At 50.5% G+C, this 19910-nt stretch overlaps 1 protein-coding gene across 1 annotated transcript in view; it reads right to left on the reverse strand.

Annotated features, from left to right (window-relative positions):
- The window catches only part of OSBP2 (oxysterol binding protein 2), a 129346-nt gene that overhangs the window by 86709 nt on the left and 22727 nt on the right, over positions 1–19910 (reverse strand). The window contains 1 exon segment of the mRNA XM_075516073.1: positions 9550–9758. Within this exon segment, the coding sequence (XP_075372188.1) occupies positions 9550–9758 (209 nt within the window).

Consider the following 19910-nt stretch of genomic DNA (forward strand, 5'->3'; position numbering starts at 1 on the left):
GTAGATATTTATCCCTCTCCCATTTTTGCTGGTGAAGCATTTGCTCCTCAACTCGCCGAGGGCAGGACAGAGCTGGTCCCTATTGCTACGAGGGGCTACTTCAGCCCTCCGGTTCTGCCCAACCTCCAGCTCCTACAGCCGCGACGCAGGACCGAGCAGGGACCGGGAAGGATTATTCCTCCCTGCGTACTGGCACCAAACTCCTCCTACGTCAGCTCAGCCAAAAAGAGCCTTTTTCTTCACCGCGCCCGTCCCAGGTCCCCTCGCACAACCCTGCCAGCTTTGCAGAGGCAAGAAGGGGCCGGAACGGCTGGTGGGGCTCCACGCAGCACGGCTGCGGCAGCAGACTTCAACCGACTTGAAAATATTTGCAAGCCACCAAGGCAGCATCCCTCACCCCGACCCAGCTGCACGCAGAGGGGGTTCTACACAGGAGCATTAAGAGATTTGCGGCCTAAAAAGGAATAAAGTGGGTTATAATTTAACAGCAATGCTTGTTCTATACTTACAAAAAATTTTTTAAAAATCAAAAGGTTTCCTTTAAGATCACCATGAAAACAACTTTTCACTCAAAACCTTCTATAAATCACAGTGTCAGTGACATCTCGCAGACCCAAAGTTTGCTGCCGAAGTTCACACCCAGCACCTCGGGTCTTCGTCGTCAGCTGATATCCTCGTGCCGCACGTCCCGTCCCCCCTCCTCCGCAGGAGCATCCTTCCGAGCACCAGCGTGGGAGCAGAGGCTCCTGCCCACCACTGCACCGCTCCTGCTGCGGCAGCCGTGAACGAAACCCTCGCCCCCTTCCCTCCTCTGCACAGTCACGTTCCATTATTTATTTTCAGGGGGTTTAAGAATGCAGCCTCACCTGTAACACTGAGTACACAGGAGCCCAAACGGCTCCAAAAAGCAGCTGCACCAGGCAGCCGGCTCCGTCACTGCCACAGAGCACAGCTCACCGCACGCAGCCTACTTAACCGCCAACTCCTGCAGCTGTATTTTAGGAGCTAAACATGCTTAATGAGTTCGTGTCACAAGTCTGCCAGAGTGTAAAAGTGCAGGGCGACTGCTCGGAAAGCGAAGCACCAGGCTCCCCGCTTCCTCCTGCTCCCCCGGGCAGCAGCACACGCCAATGGAGGCGGCGGGGACGTACCTGTGCTGTCAGGCAGGTGTAAGAGCATGTCCTGCAGAAGTGCTGGAGAGCACCGTGAGCTGCGACATCATTTTCCATCCTACTTCTGAACCCCGCTTGTACGCCACGTGTTCGCAACGCTAACGCATACTGCTTCCCCAGCACCGCTCCACACCGGATTGGGGTGTTTTTTAAATCATAAGATCATCTTGGAGCATTTTGCCAGTCTTCTCCTTGCGTTTAGCTGCTGCTGTCGCACAATAAACTCTCTCCGTCGACACCACGCCAGCGATGACCAGGCAGCCACGCGGCACGTGCAGCAGCAGCACAGCTCCTTCGCTCGCTCCGGAGGACGAGGCTGCAGCAGGCAAGATGGCCTATATACTGCAGTCTCCACTGAGCTCCCTGCCGTAATGTTTAATTTGTGGTGTTACATAAGTACCATTTTCTGTGTTCCTTCGCTATAAATGATTATCACGGATTACATCTGCAATAGAATAATATATAACATAGTATTGCACGTGGGAAACGAGGGAAAGATCAGCACCAAAGCAAGGAGGTAAGGATATTTCTTGGGTAACTCTATCCCAACGTGCAAGTGAAGTGGAAAACAGTAACAGGAGAATTAAAAACAGATTAGCAAAAAAAAGGGTGGGGGTGTCCTGGCTTGTGAAATACTGGAAAATCCTAAAGATTCCTCCCATCCTCATCATGTTTGCGTTGCGAGGCAGCAGCCGGAAGAAGGGAGCAGTTGGAGGCTGTGCAGATCTCCGACTGCTCACAGCTCAGTTCAGCTGAACATCCTTCCATCAGGATCTCATCAGCTGCAGATATTCAGACAACCTGATTAAGTACTCGCCCCCCTGGGCCTTCCATCTCAAGGCCTGCAAACTTCTCCAGCTGAGAAAAATTCCCAGGCTGATCAGACATACTCTTAAAAGCAACAAAAATGGGAAATCACTTTTTTTTTTTCCTTCCCAGCACTTGAATTTCCTAGAAAATGCCAGATACATGTTCAGAGCACTTTAACCACCTGTATTTAAAAAGAAGTCAATGCTTCATAACCCTCCATGTTTAGGGCAATCGCTCATAGTCCCACTGCCTGCAAATCCCCAAGCATTCAGCTGCAGCAGATGTGGAGGACCACGGCCACCTTCTGCACATCCAAGCCTCAAAGCTCCTCCCTTGCCTCGCAGAGCCCTTCTGTTCCTCGCGAGATGCCCAGGAACCTCGTCCCATCACACTGCGTGACAGCTAGGGATGGATCTTGTCCCACACTTACAACGTGCCTGCGGGAAGGCAATGGCTTGTGAAATGAGGAAGGGAGCCGCAGGAGACCGTGCCTGCACCCTGCACCATGCCACCAGGATGCGGCTTTGCCAGGGAAGCCCGTGGGTGCGACACCAGCCAGATTACGGAGGGGGCTGGAGAAGCGAGGATTGCTTGCACAGTCTCTTCCCCAAGGTCAGGTATTCAGTAGTGAAGGCAAAAGGTTAGGAGATCAAAAGCAGCAGCCCAGAGAGCACAGAGGACAGGAGAAGTCCACCAAACCCACTTGAGATGTCTTCAGTAGCCCACTGGCACCATTTCCACAGCAGCCAGCAGAAAGCTTCGTGCTCTGATATCCTCCAAGCGCATCCTGCATCCAACCCCGGGCGTCAGGCCCCATCAGACAGGCAAGGCTGATAACTAGCCTAATTATTCCTAAGTGAGCCTAACGTAACCTTATTGCACAGAGAATAAACGCTCAGAAATGAGGTCAGTATCAAGCCTCGCGATTCCATTAGTGACATGCCGCAGCTAGCCCAGGGTTACCCCCAAGAAAGGGCTGAAACAGCCAGTGGGTTACAGTCTTTTTTCTGGGTACCACTAGAAAGACACAAAGGACCAACAAGGACTTTTCAGAGCCTAAAAAATATATATATGGAAAAACCCAAAGGCCAAGTACCACTGTGAAGGCCTCAAAGAAATCCCACTTGCTGTTTTTGAAAGGGGGGGACTGGCTGAAACCCTCCAAAGTGTGAAAAACTCTATTTTGACACAGCAATAAACCCCTTCAGCAGCGTCTAAGAGCAGGCACTGCTCCAGCTGTCCCTCCTCCGCACCACCTCGGCTTACGGGGGGTTCACACACCCCGCATCCGTGGTGCATCGCAGCGTCCTTTTGGCTGCAGCGGGAGAAGCTGAAGCGTTGACTGCGGCTCACCGGCGGTGGCTGAGACGGAGCAACCCGTCCCCATCGCAACGTAACAGGGGAGCAGGAGAGGCAGAGCATCCTGCCAACTGCAGGAGGGAACACAAGTGAGCAGCAGAGGCACTGAAAGGAGACAGGAATCATTAGGGGTGGGAAATCCAAGCAAACAGCTCCTTCTCAGCAGCACTGTCAATTATATTTTCCACGACAGCAACTCCTGGCACAGTTAACAGCAGCCGGCTATCCTGGGAAAATCCAGACTCCTAGGATCAAAAAGACAATTAGAAGAGCAAGGTAACTGAGCACTGGCAGCCCGTGCCTCTCCAGGCACGAGCCCTACAGAGGGGAAAACAGTTTGCGATGGGATGAAGAAACATCACAAGGAGGACAGGAAAAGGGAGAGCTTTTGTAAAAAAGAGCTGGAGATAGCAAGGACTATTACAGCAAGCCACGAGCTGGCGTCGAGGGCATACGGACAACAACGACAGGGATTGTCCGGTCCTGCCACAACTAGAGCAGAAGCACGAGCCAAGGCCACCTGGCCAGGAGCTTGCTGCGAGGAGAGGGGGGAAGCAACAGCGGGATAATTGACAGAGCGGGGCAGGGAAGGTGGCAGATGCTCTGCAGTATCACATTCCCAAGTCAAAATGTCTTTTGCAAACAAACCCCTTACTTCGAAAGAGGAAAAAACCAGCCAAAATACATTAAGCAACAAAACTGACATCAGCACTAGAGCAATTAAAGGGAAAGCTAAGGAATAACTAATTATGGATCCTTTTTAATACTACTACAAAGGCACTACGACTGCATCCGGCTCGTTGAAGCAGAACTACTGGCTGGCAGCCTGCTTGTGTGAGCTGCAACCCCGAGAGCTGCACCTTAGCTGTCGCCCACCGAAGCGCACGCCTAACCTGCGGTGGGATCGCCGGCCTCTACGGCAGCCTTATTTCTCTCCAGGGTTGTATTTTCCCTTTACGCTCTGCTGCAGCAGAAACTCACCCCAGGAGCCAGAGCAGAAGGCATCACCAGCACTAACACAACCCTCCTTCTTCCCCCTTCGCACCGCTCAAAGCTCCCGCTCTCCCACAGTCTACAAACGAGCCCCTGTAAAGCTGCTTTTAGTCACTCCCTGTTTGCTAAGAAGAAAACAACCGATTAAGGCAGTAGGAATAACCAGACAACCCAAGCAGTCAACCCCCGTTATCCCAAATCCCGGACCCACACTACAGGATGCCTTTGAGGGAGGTTGGCAGGCGAGTTGGTCTCAGCACAGACGTGAGCACTGACCTATCCAGTTAACTCCTGGGTTTTTAGTACCATGAACACCAAAGACAACTTTGGTCAGCCTGAAATCTGCACTGGTTCAGGCGACGACCTGAATCACAGCGTGAATTTCATCCTCCCTCCTCCCAGGAACCCCCGAGCAGGGGGTCAAAAGAAGTCACCAACTCCCTCACCTCTCTAATGAATCACCGAGCAGCCCAAGTTCATTTGGGGGAGTTTTCCAACGCAATACCTGGTGTTTAAGATACAGCGACGGATTTGTACCCTCCCCTTGCAGGCTTTTCCAAAGATCCCCTCATCACATAGCCAAGAAAAGAATTCTCATACGCTCACCATTCCTATAATTAATTCCTGTATCTCATGATACTGCCCTAAAAAAGAAAGGATATTTTTACTGCCATAAAAAGGGTATATTAACCACAGTCATCAAATACTTTTAAGTTCGCATCCTCCAAGCCACGACTGCAGAGAGAAGACTGAGCATAAGGAACAGATAAAAGCGTTTCTTTGCCGCCGCTGCCGCTCTGCAAAGTTGAAGTTGTCAAGAGGCCGACGCATGAGCTGACAAAAATCCAAGGGGTGATGCGGGTACAATATGGTAAGCGGAGAAGGCTGGAATTATTAAAGAGCTTACAGTAATGCGAACAGAGGGCGATTACAGAAATCTGATTTTCAGGACAGATAGACAGCACAGGGCCATACCGAGCACCGATGCAAGCATAGCCCATGCCTGCTCTTTCCATGGGGTGACGGAGCTGGGTACCATGTGGGCAAATCAAGTTTACTTCACCAACACTTTATAAACCCAACTAGAAATAGGAATGCCAGGTTTGGCTGAGCAGAGGCTAGAGGCGAGCCGTCCAGGCGGGTCTGGGACCCTGCTGTCCTCATGTTACACTGAAGATTTATTTGAGAGGAATTAAGCACCACATGGTAACTGAGGAGAGAGCTAAGGCAGCAACTCAGCTCTACTCTCACTTTCTGCCACTAATCCTCCCGGTATCACTAGGCAGGTTTCTCACCAGTGAAGCAGGATGAGGACAGCGAGCTCTCTCAGGTGACATCTATCAGCACTTACTGGTGTCCCAGCTCACGGCTCCTTACCAAAATAGTCCCAGCTACACACCAGGCAGAGGGGAAACCAGAGCTCCTTCAGTTACACACAAGAGGGAACAGCAAAGTCTCCCATCTCGTACTTGGTTTGGGTATAGGTTATGCTATTTCTTAAAAATAGAAATGAAAATCAGTCCTGTGAAAATAGCACCTCTCAGTGCACAGCTCGAGCTAGCCAGCAGTCAAGTTAAAAACACTTTCCTATCTGTTTATTTCAAGAGAACTGCTGGGGAAAAGACTCTCTTCATCCACCACAAAATAGTCTCCCAGTAGTCAAGGTATTTGCAGAGTTAACCCTGTTGCCAGCCCTACACCCCATCAGCTCTCAAACACCAGGAAGGCAGTGAGGGACCTCCGATTTCTGCAGAAACACAAGCGAATGGAGAACCTCAGCTTACACTCGGGCATGGTTTATTTTCAGTAGCGACTCAAGTGTGGCTCATCTTTAAAACATTTCCAAAAACAGGTCAAGCTTTTTTTTTTTTTTAATTCATTCATTCCACACTAACACATTGCTCCTTTTTGGATGTAAGGAGAGAAGGACCCCAAAGGACCTCAGAGCACCAGGAAGCAAGGACACCCCCTTCCCTCTCCTGGGTGCTCCTCGCCGCATCCAGAGAGATCTGCTGAAAACCGTACGGAGCCAAAAAGCTGCTCCGCACGTGAGACTGCCCTGGCACTCAGCAGCTGGGGACACCTCCGAAGCAGCTGCCTCAAACTCAGCCATCTCCTCCCCAGATGTGCCACCTCCGCAGAGCCCCCACGCTCCTGAGCCCCTGCGGCAGGCAGCGCCCATGAATAGGGACCGCCGTAAGGACGCTCCTCGTGTCCTTCCCCAGAAGGGCAGGCAGCGTTAAGACACAAACCTGCTTCTCCGTCCTCATCAGCCCGCTCCAATGCTCTCCCCGTCTTATGGCCTCCCAGAGCCATGGATGCTCCCTCCTTGTCAGCACAAATCCACACGGCTGCTCGCCACCCTTCGCGCCCACCGACCAAGACAGCCCCAATGCATCGACCTGGGCTCTGCAGAGCAGCCCTGGGAAACACAGGGGTTTTGGGGATCGCTCAGATAAGAGGAATCAACTCAGAAGACTCCCCACATGAGCAGACCTGAAGGACCTAGGGACTTCTTCAGCAAATCCAGAGCCTCATCCCTCCACCTGTAAACACCCGCCCCAGGGCTCTGCGCAACGCCCGGCACCCAGAGGGACACAATGCTAGGAATTTTATTTCGATTCAAGCAAAACAGTCAAACCTAACGCACATTCAATCTTTACCTTAATTAAAAGATTACCAGACAAAACACCATCAGCCAGGTGAACATGAAAACGTAAAGCAATTCACCCATGTCCTCAGCTCTGGCTCCACAGCACAAGGATTCAGCAGCCATTTACGGAGCGTCTTATCCCCTTGGTCCAGACCAGAAAAGCCTGGAAAAACAAGAGTTTGTTTTGGGTTTTATCTCCCATCAGCTCCCTGGCCTGGATCACAGCATTGCTCCGCAAACAGCTGAGTCAGCACAACCACGAGGCAGCGCAGGAACGCGCATCTGCACCCAAAATCAGCACTGCTGCCGCACCGTCCCTACCCTGAAGCTGCTGCCCCGTCCTTACGGCCTGAGCTCACTGGGAGTTCGGAAGTCAGCACGTCCAGAGCCCTAAGACAGGAAGTCTCTGCATTTGCTATTTTTATGTAAAGACACAAACCAAAATAACTGCCTGTGGCTCTGGAGGCAGCATTGCTGATCCTCCTGCAGCCCCCGGCTGGGCGGGAGCTCCGCAGCCGGCTGCCTGCGCCGCTCCACGCCTGCCCTCGCAGCACCCACGGCCCGACGCTCAGAAAGGTGAAGGTAAAGGCACGCGCCCACCTCTCCCACAACGCGAGATCCTTCTTCAAACACCTACCCAGCTAAAGGACTCGCTTCCTGCTATGGGCTAAGTTCACAGGACCGACGGCCATCACACCCAGCTCAGTGCAGCCGTGACCTGGCACAATGTCACATTCTGCCAGGCAAAACGCACGTCCCCAGAAACTTCCTTCTCCTCAGTCAGCTGTATTCTCCATCAGCATTCACATACGCTCCAGAGCTGCAATATTAAGGGACAGAGGCCTCACAATACTTTATGTAATTAAATCCGTAGATGCTAGTGCTCCAGAACACAGCGTACTTAAACAATTATGGGAAACAGGTAAGTGGCTCATGCACTAATCAACTTCTGTCTGACCTTGTGCAACGGCTAATTATACCAAAGTCAGACCACATTAGTCCACGACTCGGGCTTATTCTCCTGCAAGTCAAACCGTTGGCGCTCTGGCATTCTGCTGCTCTCTACAAAGCGTTACATTAAGCACAGGCTCTGCCTGCGCATCGCCCCTGGCAGCCAGCACCCCAAACGACCGTCCCACTGGTACACAGACAAAAACATTAACGCTCTGCCTTCCAAAAATGTGGTTACGCTAATTTTATGTTGACTGTGTGTTTTCATAAGCCAGCAGCATTAGCAAGCGGTCTCCATCCACACAGCCTCAGCCTCCGCTCAGACGGCGAGCTGCGCCCCGCAGTCACGCCACGGCGCGTTGTGGTTTTGGTGTGCACGCAGCAGCCTTTCCCCTGGGGAAGCAGAGGTTTTTCTTGATGCACTGACCCAACCACAACCTTCCTCAGCAGCGATGTGAAAGCTAAGCTTCACGAACACTTTACCCACAGATGCATATTCACTGCAGTCGATAGCACAGAGCAGCATCTGCAGGCGTCCCAAAGCCCAAACCTGGACCAGGACAGCGAGATGCTACGTAAGCTCTGGGCCCAAGCACTTTCCCTGGTCACACCTTCACACCCCCCCTTCCTAAAATATATTTGGGGCATTTTCTGAAGCTCCATTTTCATTTTAAGCAGAGCATTACAAAACCAGCCCTTCGCTACATCTTGTCTCTTGTATAAGGCCCGATTTCCAGCATTCAAGATAAGATCTGAGAGCGGTTTTATTTTAGGACAGAGGAGATAGCTAGCTTTTTAATACATTCATGGGTTTTGTTTTCCACAACTTGAAGCTGTGCTCGTTTGGAAGAAAACCAAACGTTAATCTTCTGGAAGAGTTATGAACATTGAAATATTTCTAAAATATTCTGTTTGTTAAGCACTTAAGCGATCCATTACACAACGGAGCAGTAAAAATGACACTCTGGGGAGGAGCTGCGAAACAGGCACGGGGCTCTGACAGCTCTACACAACGCAGCTGTCCCAAACGTACAGTAATGAATACCGCGCCACAGCGTAGCGTGTGTAGGGGGGGAGAAGGGGAAATACACATGGAGAGAGGCAGCTCAACGAAATGTATGTCATCCACCGAACTACCCTAAGTTATGGGCAAATAGAAAGACACGGCTCTGGCACTGCGTGGTGAATTGGTGATCCCTGGAGTGCCACTCACCACCACGCTTAGTGCCTCTTACAGCGTTCCCCGTCCACACGGACCAACCCAAAGTCTCCAGGAGAAAGGCACATACATCCTGCCTTCCAGAAGATGCATCGTTAGTTCATTTTTACTGGCTCTTTACAATTTTTTACCGGCTCTTTACAATTTACAGTCATTACTGGGGGCTTTAAAGACCTGCTCAATGCTGCACAACCAGACGAGGGGATGTTTGGTGCACACAATATTGTTTAAAACCCCTTGTGTCTCTGTGAAACCACCAGCTATTTTTAATTGTATGTGAAATAGTATCTGCCAGGAATTCTGCACAATTTAGCAAGCGCAGAAGAGCTGGTTTACAAGGAGGTTTTAAAAAGGATCCAGTTAGCACGTTTGCATGCTAAGAGGCACTCTACCTGACTGGTTGTTCCTCATGCGGATGGCTTTCGCTTTGGCTAGCTCCAGGGCCGTCACCCAGCGCTGCCTTTCCACTTCGGAGTTTGCCTTTAAGTGGTACGTCCTTCCCCCGTTGGAAAGCACGATGTTACAAGAGTCCTCCGTATCGATATGAGCCGTGGACAGGTTGATGGTCCCGCGACACGTGTGGGCCATTTCTGCCTGCGTCCTGCACAAGAACAGAGGGAAAAGGAAGCGTCAGTCCCCCTGCACCCAGCCTGTCCCCAAACCACCACCGATGCACAGCAAAGACCCACGGAAACATCCCAAGCAGGCAGTGAGCACATCAAAGCCACCAAAGCTAGACAAGCTCCTCAAACAGAAAAACAAGGATAAGGTTGCAACATTTGGATCGAGCTTGTTCCCTTGTACGAACATCACCCCCAGGCTGCTGGTTTCACATCCTGCTGTGCCGATCGCTTCTGGTTGCCCTAAAAGTAAAATTACCAACTGCACACCACAGGCCTCTCTCATGTGATTTGCATTGCTGCTTTTCTCGCTTCTCCCTGCTGTCCCACCTCCAGCATCTAGTATTTTGTGGCTCTTTATATCCTCTCCCTTCAATCATGGTCTTTTGTCTAGGTGCGATAAGATCTTGCATGCAAAGATCTCCATTTATAAGGCAAATGAAAGCAGCGCAATTCCTCTTCAGCTGTTAAAACACCTTTACTGCTGGCAAAATTGCTTCGTACTTCACTAGGCTCACCCAGATGAGCAGAAGGCTTTCCAGGGGCTAACTTCCCAAAGAACCAGCCCTCCTTCCACCCCAGCTGGGCACACCAGGGAAAACCCACCCTGCAGCAGCCTTAACCCCCAGCCACCCCACTGCTGACAGCCCCATCCCCAGACTTCATGCCCAGGGGCCAAAGCCCCCCAGCCTGTACGCGAGCACAGCACGCCCCTGCCCCACAGCACAGGTCTGCCGGTCCCAACCAGGGACAAGGCACAGCAGGTTGCTTCAAAGCCATGACCCCTCCAGCATCCACGATAGCTCCTGCTCTATCGCAGAAAGAGTATTTCTGTGTCTTCAGACGTTCTTAGCTCTCCGTGGGTTTTTAGCTTTATCAAAGCTGAAACGATCACTTAATTTTTTTATTTAATAGTTTTCCTCTTTCCCCTCGCCAGCTCTTGCGGCCCCAGGAGAGCAGCCGGTCCCACGCTGCCTGCTCGCCGAGGCAGCCGCAGGTATCGCGCCGGCTGAGAGCTGCCTTCTCGCACACAGAGAGACGCTTTGCCTTTTCAGAGCACGCAAGCTCTGGAAGAGCCACATAGAAACCGACAGCCACTTCTTAAAACATGACTTAACATAGCGTTTTCAGAAGCATCTAAAAGTCACCTTTTAAAAAAAAAAAAAGTCGCAAAGACTAGGTTTTTAAAGGCACTTGGGCAAAGATAAATGCTTAAGAATTCCCAAAACTGCCTCTACACTCACTGCTGCATTGCAGACGCTTAAAATAGCTTTACAAGCATTGAGCCAGCGAGTCCTAAAGGTTTCCCACCAGCGCAGCACATACGCTCAAACCAGCCAGCGCAGGCACAGCCGACAGCGTCACCGACACCGTACAAACCCCGCCAACACCGGGGCGAGCACGGCAGCCACCGGCCTCCGCCGCCCCACTCCCACGCCGGGGGCTGCGTGTTCTCCAGCCGGGGGGTACAGAGGCTGTAAGCCCCACGCTGCTCCAGCCAGGAGGGGCTGAAGCAGCACCTGGAAGCCAGGATCTTTGGACAGGATGAATCCAGAGCGTTCTCCTGGATCCTCATCGTATTTTTCCATCTTTTACCACCCATCTTTTACTTTACTCCATCTTTTATTTTGTCCATCCCGTCCAGCTCTGCTGCATCCCCACCCCTCAGTCCTCATTCCTCACCCACCTTGACACCCTTCCCACTGCCCAGCACCCTCTCCCCCTTACCACACTGCCTATCCCTCCCCAGAAAGCAGGACTACAATAAACACACTTGGCATTAGGCCACTTCTGGGTCCACAAACATTCCACGTTCCCCCCCAGCACCCACGGACCAGTTACCACCTTGCATTTACGCTGCGCGGCAAAGTGGGATCCTTCCCGGCTTGTCCGTCCTACCAATCTCATTAAAGAGTTGACGTACAACAGACATCATTAACACTTAGAAAATTCAGTTCCTCCGTGTTTTCCTCCCTTCTGCTGCCGGCTATCACTTACCATGGCACAGTTTAATCTTGCCCAGCACGTTCACCATTTTCACCCACATAAGTAGTCAAAGGTCCTAGGAGAGTTTTAAAGACCTTAAATCCCCCCAAGTCCAGGTGACCATCCTTGGGGGAAAGAGACGGGAGCAGGACGATGCTATCATAGGCTATATGAGCCTCATGTACTTTTAAACACCTCTTGTCCGAGTCATTTCCAGAATCCTCTCTCCAACCCTTTTCCTGACATTAAGACATGCTGGAATTGGGTAGACATCAGACAATCATTGGAAGGACTTTGCTCGTATTTCAGCAAAATACATTACTACGCAGTTGCTCGTTGAGTTGCAGTAGCAGGAGGAACCGCAGTCATTTGCGGGGATTACCTGCTCCTTTCCTTCCCCCCGAGCCTAGCAGCACAGTCCCTTACCCAGGAGCGTCCCCCAAGTCCCTCACTCCTCAGTTCTTGCGGATGGACGCTGGTCTGAAATGCCCCAGGGGTACTGAGGAACCACCCGGTTCAGTGGCAGGACAGGCTCTTGCCTCATCACACCTCATCATCCTCGGCATTTTACAGAGCAGTTTGCATCGGCCACAGGCAGTTGGCGCGAGCACCACATGTGAGGATGACCCTCCCAAAACCATTCGCTCAGGGCAGCCAAGTAACTCGGAGCACAAGGTTGAGCGAAGAACTGGTGCTCCCCACGCACCCAAGTGCTTTTTAAAGAAGTTCAACCCTGTTATTTGGAAGTATTTTCCAAACAGTACACAAGGAGGGGGAAAAAGCACACTTCTTTCCAACTGCTTTTGAAGGCTTCAAGGCTATTTGTCGCACGATAAAGCACCTAACACTGAGAAGACCTCACCCCACATGCACGAGGCTGCTTCAGGCTCCAGAAGCAGAAAACCACGCTTGCTCACAGCCTTGACTCACCAGTTACATAGCTCTGCTTCAAGTCCCATGTCTCTGTCTCTCCACCACCCTTCCACTATTTTTCTCCATTTCTTCCTTGTTTTCTTTACCCTACATGTCTTAACCCACCTATTTGCTCCTAAAACTACAGGACCCCCAGGGCCAGAAGGTCTTGCCAATCCTCACAAGGCAATGCCAAGTCTCTGCCTCTGATCTCCCTCTATGCACAAGAGTCCTCCTCATCTCCATCCAGCGTCACATTTTATCAGGGCATTCCCAGTTACTCCTTTTTTTTTCCACCGCTAACAGCCTCCCTCCATCCCAAGAGCAGCCACCCAACACCCTGCTGCACAGCTCCTCTCAACTCTCAAGTCACTAATGACACCCCCATAAATGCACTGAAGTCCAGAAGTGATCACTGGCCACAGCTCTTCCAAAATTTTAAAATCAAGTCACATCTTTAAAGCCAGGAGCTGAACAAGTCATCAGCTGCTGAGCACTGGAAGCTTTCATGAAGGCACACACCACCAGCTCGGCATTCCCACAAGTGCCAAGAGCATCTCCCCTTATTCCTGAAAGGTTCAAGGCAGTTTGCACGTTGCTTCCTTCTCCGTGGCCTTAAGCACGGTGACAGCTCCATCGCGTCACACGGGCAGGGCTAGGCAAATCTCTGATTACCAACGCGGTCTGCACACAGCATCTGTAAAAGCCACCACGTGCTGGTGATGGGCTTCCTAAACCTTCTGGCCCTGCTCCACGTGCTGATGCAGCGGGAGAGCAAGACCTTGGCTGCACTTCGCTCCCCAAGGAACACATCACAACACAGGAGTCTCTAGATCTCTTCAGGTTTTAAAGGCATAGCCTAGCGCTGCTCTCAGAAAGTGTCGGTGATGGAGTTCATTATGGGATGGAGATACGGTCCCTACCAGGGGAGAACGGGCAGCTATCCAGAGATACTCACTACCAGCCCTGCTGCTGGGGTTGCATGTTACACAGAAGGAAGCCATTCTGGCTGAACGTCAACTCAAATCCCCAGGCCCCACAACCCTAACTACAGCATCCCGAGGACTCCTCCTGCTCAGCCCTGACACCGTTTTGCAGAACAGATTTAACCTAGGGCCACATCCGAGCTCGACATGCAGACGCAGAAGCCAAGCAGAAACAAAAGCCTCTTGGTACCTCCTGAGGACTTACGGTTCACGTGTCGCGGCACCACAGGTTAAGTTCAAACCCAGCGTACAGTTTGGTTATGCTTGCTTGCGAGGGGGGTGAATTTGGCTCCAAACGAAATCAAGCACAGATTTTCAATCCCAAAGTCATGCTCCTCGTGATGCAGCACATACTGACGTGTTCCCAGGAGGCATTACTTCCCACCTTGAGAGAACTGCTAAAATTATTTTCTCTTCTACACAAAACAAAGGTCTCCAAGGTGACTTCACTAAATCTATTTAAGTCATATTAAACAGCCTTGCTCTCCCACCCAAGAAAACTGATTGGTATGGGTTTTTGTTCTTTAAGCTACCTTCCCGTGCCCATCTGCATGGGAAATCAATTCCTATCAATCAGCACCCACACACGGGCAGGCGCCTGACCCAGCCCTGAGCCAACAAGCAAGCAATCTCCTCTGTCCGCACGCAGGAAAAAAGTAAGAGATGCCCTTCAGAAGCGCTCGTGGTCAGATGGATCTGCTTATTCACCACTAGCAGCTCAACTATTGCATAACGTGATCCAGGCAGATTTTCTGATTCTCGACTTTCTGCAATAATCTGAGCGCTGCACATATGGGAGAGCACGTGGGCAGGCTGCAAAAAAGCTGAAGGGAGGTTAAATGTGGACATAGACCACACAGAAGTGGATGCTGCTGAGTATCTGGGATTTTTTTGCTGCTCACTCACCAAGCTAATGGATGGGCTTCGCCTTCAGAGATACAAAATTATAGCTGTGCACAGGAGAGATGGAAAATGACTGCCTTGCGTGTAGCCCTTGCCGACATACGTGGTGAGAGGGGCTGTGCGACACGAGGGGAAACAAATGAAAACTACCTGCAGGTGTCAAAAAGCAGGGAGAGTTGGACTAAAGCGCCCATCCAGCAAGGGGAAAGCTAATGTCCCGGGTGAATATAACCCCTTTCCCTCAGAGCACAGCAGCGAGATCCTCAGAGCACCGGGGCAAACTCCATACAAGCCTTGAGCTATTAACCGAGGCGCGGGCTACGTGCCCTGCTAGGGGCCGCAGAGCTCGCGCACGTGGCTCCAGGCAAAAAAGGCCACGCGCTACGGAGACAGACGTGATGGCTTATTCCCAAAATCATTCTTGTGGCAAGAACGGTGCTGCTCATAGATGTATTACGATCATCAGAAAGGAGATTTCTTACTCTAAAAGCACGGATATACTTTAGCATGATGCCAGCAGGTCCCTATTTCAGCTATCAAACCTACTCTGGATGCACAGGCCCCAATTCCTGCACAGATTTTGTCAAAGCTATCAGAAGATGTTGCTCTGAATACAGCTGTATTTGCTTTTTTTTTTATTTCGACAGCATGTAGGACACAGTAATAGAAATTTCAGATTAGCATCATCACTCAAGCACCCTACCCACAAGTACAGCAAAGCTCTTATATCACAGCAATTTGCAGAATGCCGGATTTTGCAAAAACCTTCAAAGATCTTCTTGTTGTTAAAAGTATTATTTGCAGCATTTTTTTTTTTTTTTGGGGACTGGAAAAGCTGCCTCAGCTACTTTAATACCATAAATCTAAACATACAGAGCTTGACAAGACAACTTACCAGCATCAGTTACTTAAAAAGGCCTTCAGCATAAAACTCCTCGAGTCTAAATTTCAGCAACTCCTGTTCTGCAGCCTGACAGATCAGCTACATGCTCTAGTGCAATAAAAGAACAGCAAATCACGATTTAAAGACCTGCTTTCCAGTTCTGAAGGAATATTTGAGCTACACAAGGCTGCCCAGCATGCCAGCACTACGCAAGAGAAAGATGCTCCCACTTTTCAACAACTGTAAGAAATCTTACTATGTATAAAACAAAGAAATTCCTTTGTAAGAGCTCAGAAGACAGATTTATCAACAGAGCAAAATGAAGAAGGTGAAAAAGTAGGTAATAAAATGTTTTATCTTCTACTAGCTCCACAGCACTGGTTTCGGTGATATCACAACGGCCAAAGATTTAGCTTCAGCTGCTGGTAAGACGTTGCTCGTACGGGTTTTGTAGCTGTAACCGTGCAGCTCTGCTGGCGGTTAACAGGACACAGCCCCAGCTCACACCCTGCTCCCAAGCACCGGTCACTTCAAGCGAGCAAGCAGGGCGGATGCTTGTGGAACATCTCTGCTAAGATTTCCTTTCCACCAGCAAGGCTCAACGCCATTTCTGGGTGGCCTTGTCTCTCTTAAAACTCGACTTCTCCTTTTCTCACAGCTCAGAGGGGATCAGGCAAAGAACCCCGGCAGGGAACCGAGCCTGCTCTGCACAGCACCCGCTTTCCAGGCAGCCAGCAGTATTTCAGCATGCTTTATAGCTTGAGCACCGACGAGGAGGTCAGGAGAGCGCAGCAGCCAAACTTTGAGACCAGAGCATACATCTGCCGCCCTGGCAGCGCACGAGCTACTTCAGTTCAGCCGAGCGGGGTGGGTACGACACGTGTACGGGCCTTGATACGTTACAGCCCGGCTAGGAGCACCCAGCTTCACGAGGGTGCTAAAAACGCTCAGGCTAGCAAGCGCGCAGCTCTCCAAACCGGCTTATCCACAAAAACCTCAGCAGGACGCTAGGCAAACGCTGACCTGAGGCTTCTCTCCTACGCCGGGAGGGCCAATGCTGCCTGCTCATGGGTTCCCAGCATCGCTCCGTATCGCTGGGCACCTTCACAGAAAAATCCAAACGCAATTTAAGTTATGCCCAGAAAAATGACCTCCTGAAATAGGCTCGCTCTCTCTTCCTACAGATCTTTGTCCTATTATCTCAAAATTATTTGCTTGCTTGTAAGCCTCAGTAACGAGCACACCTGATTCTACATCTTAAATGCTAAATTCCCATCTTATCACTCGTACAGCCGTTCTGCTTTCCAGTGTAAATGTAGGTCACTGCAGGGCTCAAACTTGTCCCCGTGCTGATGGCCGCAGCCACCTCCCCGTGACAGCCTCGGAGAAGCACAAGGTGAGCGGCATTTAAAGACTCACACGTTCTTGTCTTTCCTATTCCAACAAATCCTTCACCTTGGGGTTTCCCTCACTGCAATTATGCCACAAGTAAAATTTGGGCATGTACGTTAGAGGCTGCAGCTGAACCTCCAAGTCTCCAACCACACACTTAAGAGAATTCACCCCCAGTGTAAGCGAGGACGCTAAAGCCAGCACGGCTCACGAGCAGCCGTCTGAGTCATTCTTCCCTTGGGAAAGCAGCGCCGAGTGTTCAAACAGAAATCTGCTGTGAGCTACGGCCCTGGCAACAGGCAAGAGGCATCAGCAGACACGCTAGACCGTTTGCCAGGTCATCACTCAGCTGCTTGGTCTCTGTTTAAAAACTGGGAAATAGTTTCTGATTTAAATAGCATTTACTTAAAAATCTACTGCTGTTGCTGTGCAATCCTGGGGTTTTTTTTTTTCCCTCCCCTCAATGATTACTTGAGCTCTAACAGCTCACAATGGGCAGCTGAAGTTTTGCAAGGAAGTTTTACTGTCCACGTTTGAGTTTTGAGCGTAGGTCCAGAAGCCACCTCTCCAGCACTGCCGGCATCGCCGCGACAGCCGCTTCCTGCAGGTTCCGCTTCGGCTGGGGTGATCAGCACAGCACAGGGACACAGCCGAGCGGTTCACTGCCATCAGGGATGCTCCCGGCTCGTCCTCCGTTACGAAGGATTCAGGGAGAAAATAAGAAACGTATGAAGAGTTTGAAAAGGAAAAGTCACAGACCGTCACAGAAGAGAGTAAAATTTTTTGTGGTTTGAGGTTTTTTGTGAGTCTCTGGATGTGAGTGTGGGATACTGGAACGTATGAAGAGTTTGAAAAGGAAAAGTCACAGACTCACGGAAGAGTAAAATTTTTTGTGGTTTGGGGTTTTTTGTGAGTCTCTGGATGCGAGGTACAGAGACCTTACAGCAACACTGCCACTACGCGCATTGCACGAAGCCAATTGTCACCAATTTGTCATTGTGTTACAGGTGGGACGCATTTGTCCCAGGTCCATTTCTGGAGCTGGCAAACAGACACCTCGAGGAGCTTCCCCAGTGAGCTCCACCACCACACTGTATTTGAAGAGCTAGGAGCTCGGAAACACTTTTTGGCTGTCATATCTCATCAAAATTACGAATCTAGACTTCTTCACCGGTGCTGCAGATCACAGCCAGAAGTAAACACCGCACCCTTGCAGCACAAACCCAACATCTCAGGGCTCGCTCCAACACACCAGGAGATCTGGAAAGGATGGGATCGATAAACATGTTGGTCTGGAGATGCTGGTGCCAAAGCAGCTCAAGGACCCAAATCACAACTCACAGCCCAAGAACTGAAGGGCGCTGTAGCAAGATGACTGTTGTCAACCATCCCTGAACACCTCCATCCTGGCTGCCCTGGCCACCCCACCAAATTCAGCCCGTCCAGCATCACCTTACAGCTTAGCACGGGCACTGCGCCAGGTAAACAACGACGGGCTTTGTATCCATTCCCCAGCCTTCTCAGCAAGACAACAAGGATAAACATTTCTATTCTATCTATCGAGAAGAGAGCAAGGCAAGAGAAACTTGTAGCGTAGCAGATGGGCTGCAAAGCAACACATCCAGGAGGCACTTCCCCAATTAGAGAGAGGGAGTCCTGTTCCTGCATCTGCTCAGGGCTCCCCACAGCCTATTCCCTCCGCGGCGGGAAGGTAAGTCCCCAGCATTTGCAACTCGGGAGCAGTAGTTCAGCACGTCCCGGTCCCAGGGAGACCAGAGGATTTCTCTGCGGAGGGCTGTGAAGAGCATCACCCCCTGCAAAGCACAGCGGTCCCAGACACAGGCACAGATCGCTGCGCTCCTGCCTTGCATCGCATGACCATAGCTATACAGGTGAAACAGGGCAGGTATTGTAAATACCAGGGAAAAAAAAACAAATGCACATTGAAACTCATTTAAACGTGGGCGTTTTTCTGATAGAGAAGCGGTCCATCACCAGAAACAGGAAGGAAAGCCAACTATAAATGGCTGCAAAGCATCCCCCTGGCTGAGTCTGCTCATTGCTAATATTTCTACCAATATTTCGAAACAACGCAGGCATCTAATACAGAAATCGTGCAGACCTCTCACACTCATGTTTGTATAAAAACAAGATTATTTCGTTTCCGTTAACCTTGCGCACAGCATGAAGACCATTCTCTGGTGGAGAAAGTGTAGATGTTTGACCCCTCTTATCACTCCACACCTGATTACACAGGGACCAGTCTCACCTCTGCCTTTGCTTTCTCCGCTATATGGCAACCTGGAAACACTCAGAAGTTCAGACAAAAGCCACTTTTTTAACTCCTGTCCCCCCTGCAAGAGAGAGAAACTGGAAAGCCTTGCAGATGACAGCCTCGCTGCTTCTTACACCACCGACCTCTCCCGACTCTGAGATTAAGAGCTATTTTTCCTAACTGTATCTTTCACGGATTAAAAGCTGAAACCAGTTCATTCATTTCATTTTCCCATCACACTGGAAAATATCATATCATTAACTAAGTTAAGGGCTCTGCAGCCATAGAGAAATATTCATACCAGCTGCATAACCAGAAAATGCCCCTTAGAGTAAGCTGCAGAGACTGCTGCAGGCAGAGGCAAGATCAGAAATCAAGGACAGAGAAACAAAATAAGCAGAATTGGGCAATGCAATAGATGGGGACAAAAAAGGGGAGATACCAAATGGATTTACACTCTGCCTGGCCCACAATAAGAGCAATGCATTGACATACTTTCAGCAGAACTTTTTTTTTTTTTTTTTTTAAGATGATGCAGAAGAATCACCGCAGTCCACAAGGGTAATCAGGCTGATCCTTTTCTTAATTAATTGAGGATGGAAATTTCTCTCAGGGGATTTTGTTTCATTACCGGGAGTGGCGGGCAGCACAGAAGACGACGCAGTCGCAAGCCCCCGTGGCACAGGAAAGGCCGTTTGTGCCCGTCTGCGTGCGGCTGAGCAGCAAGGCTCGCTCTCCCCACGGGACGCTGCTCTCTGCTTGCGTTCCACAAAGCACAAACCACCTCTGGACAACG

Source organism: Mycteria americana, chromosome 13, assembly GCF_035582795.1.
Source record: "Mycteria americana isolate JAX WOST 10 ecotype Jacksonville Zoo and Gardens chromosome 13, USCA_MyAme_1.0, whole genome shotgun sequence".
NCBI classification, from domain to species: Eukaryota; Metazoa; Chordata; class Aves; order Ciconiiformes; family Ciconiidae; genus Mycteria; species Mycteria americana.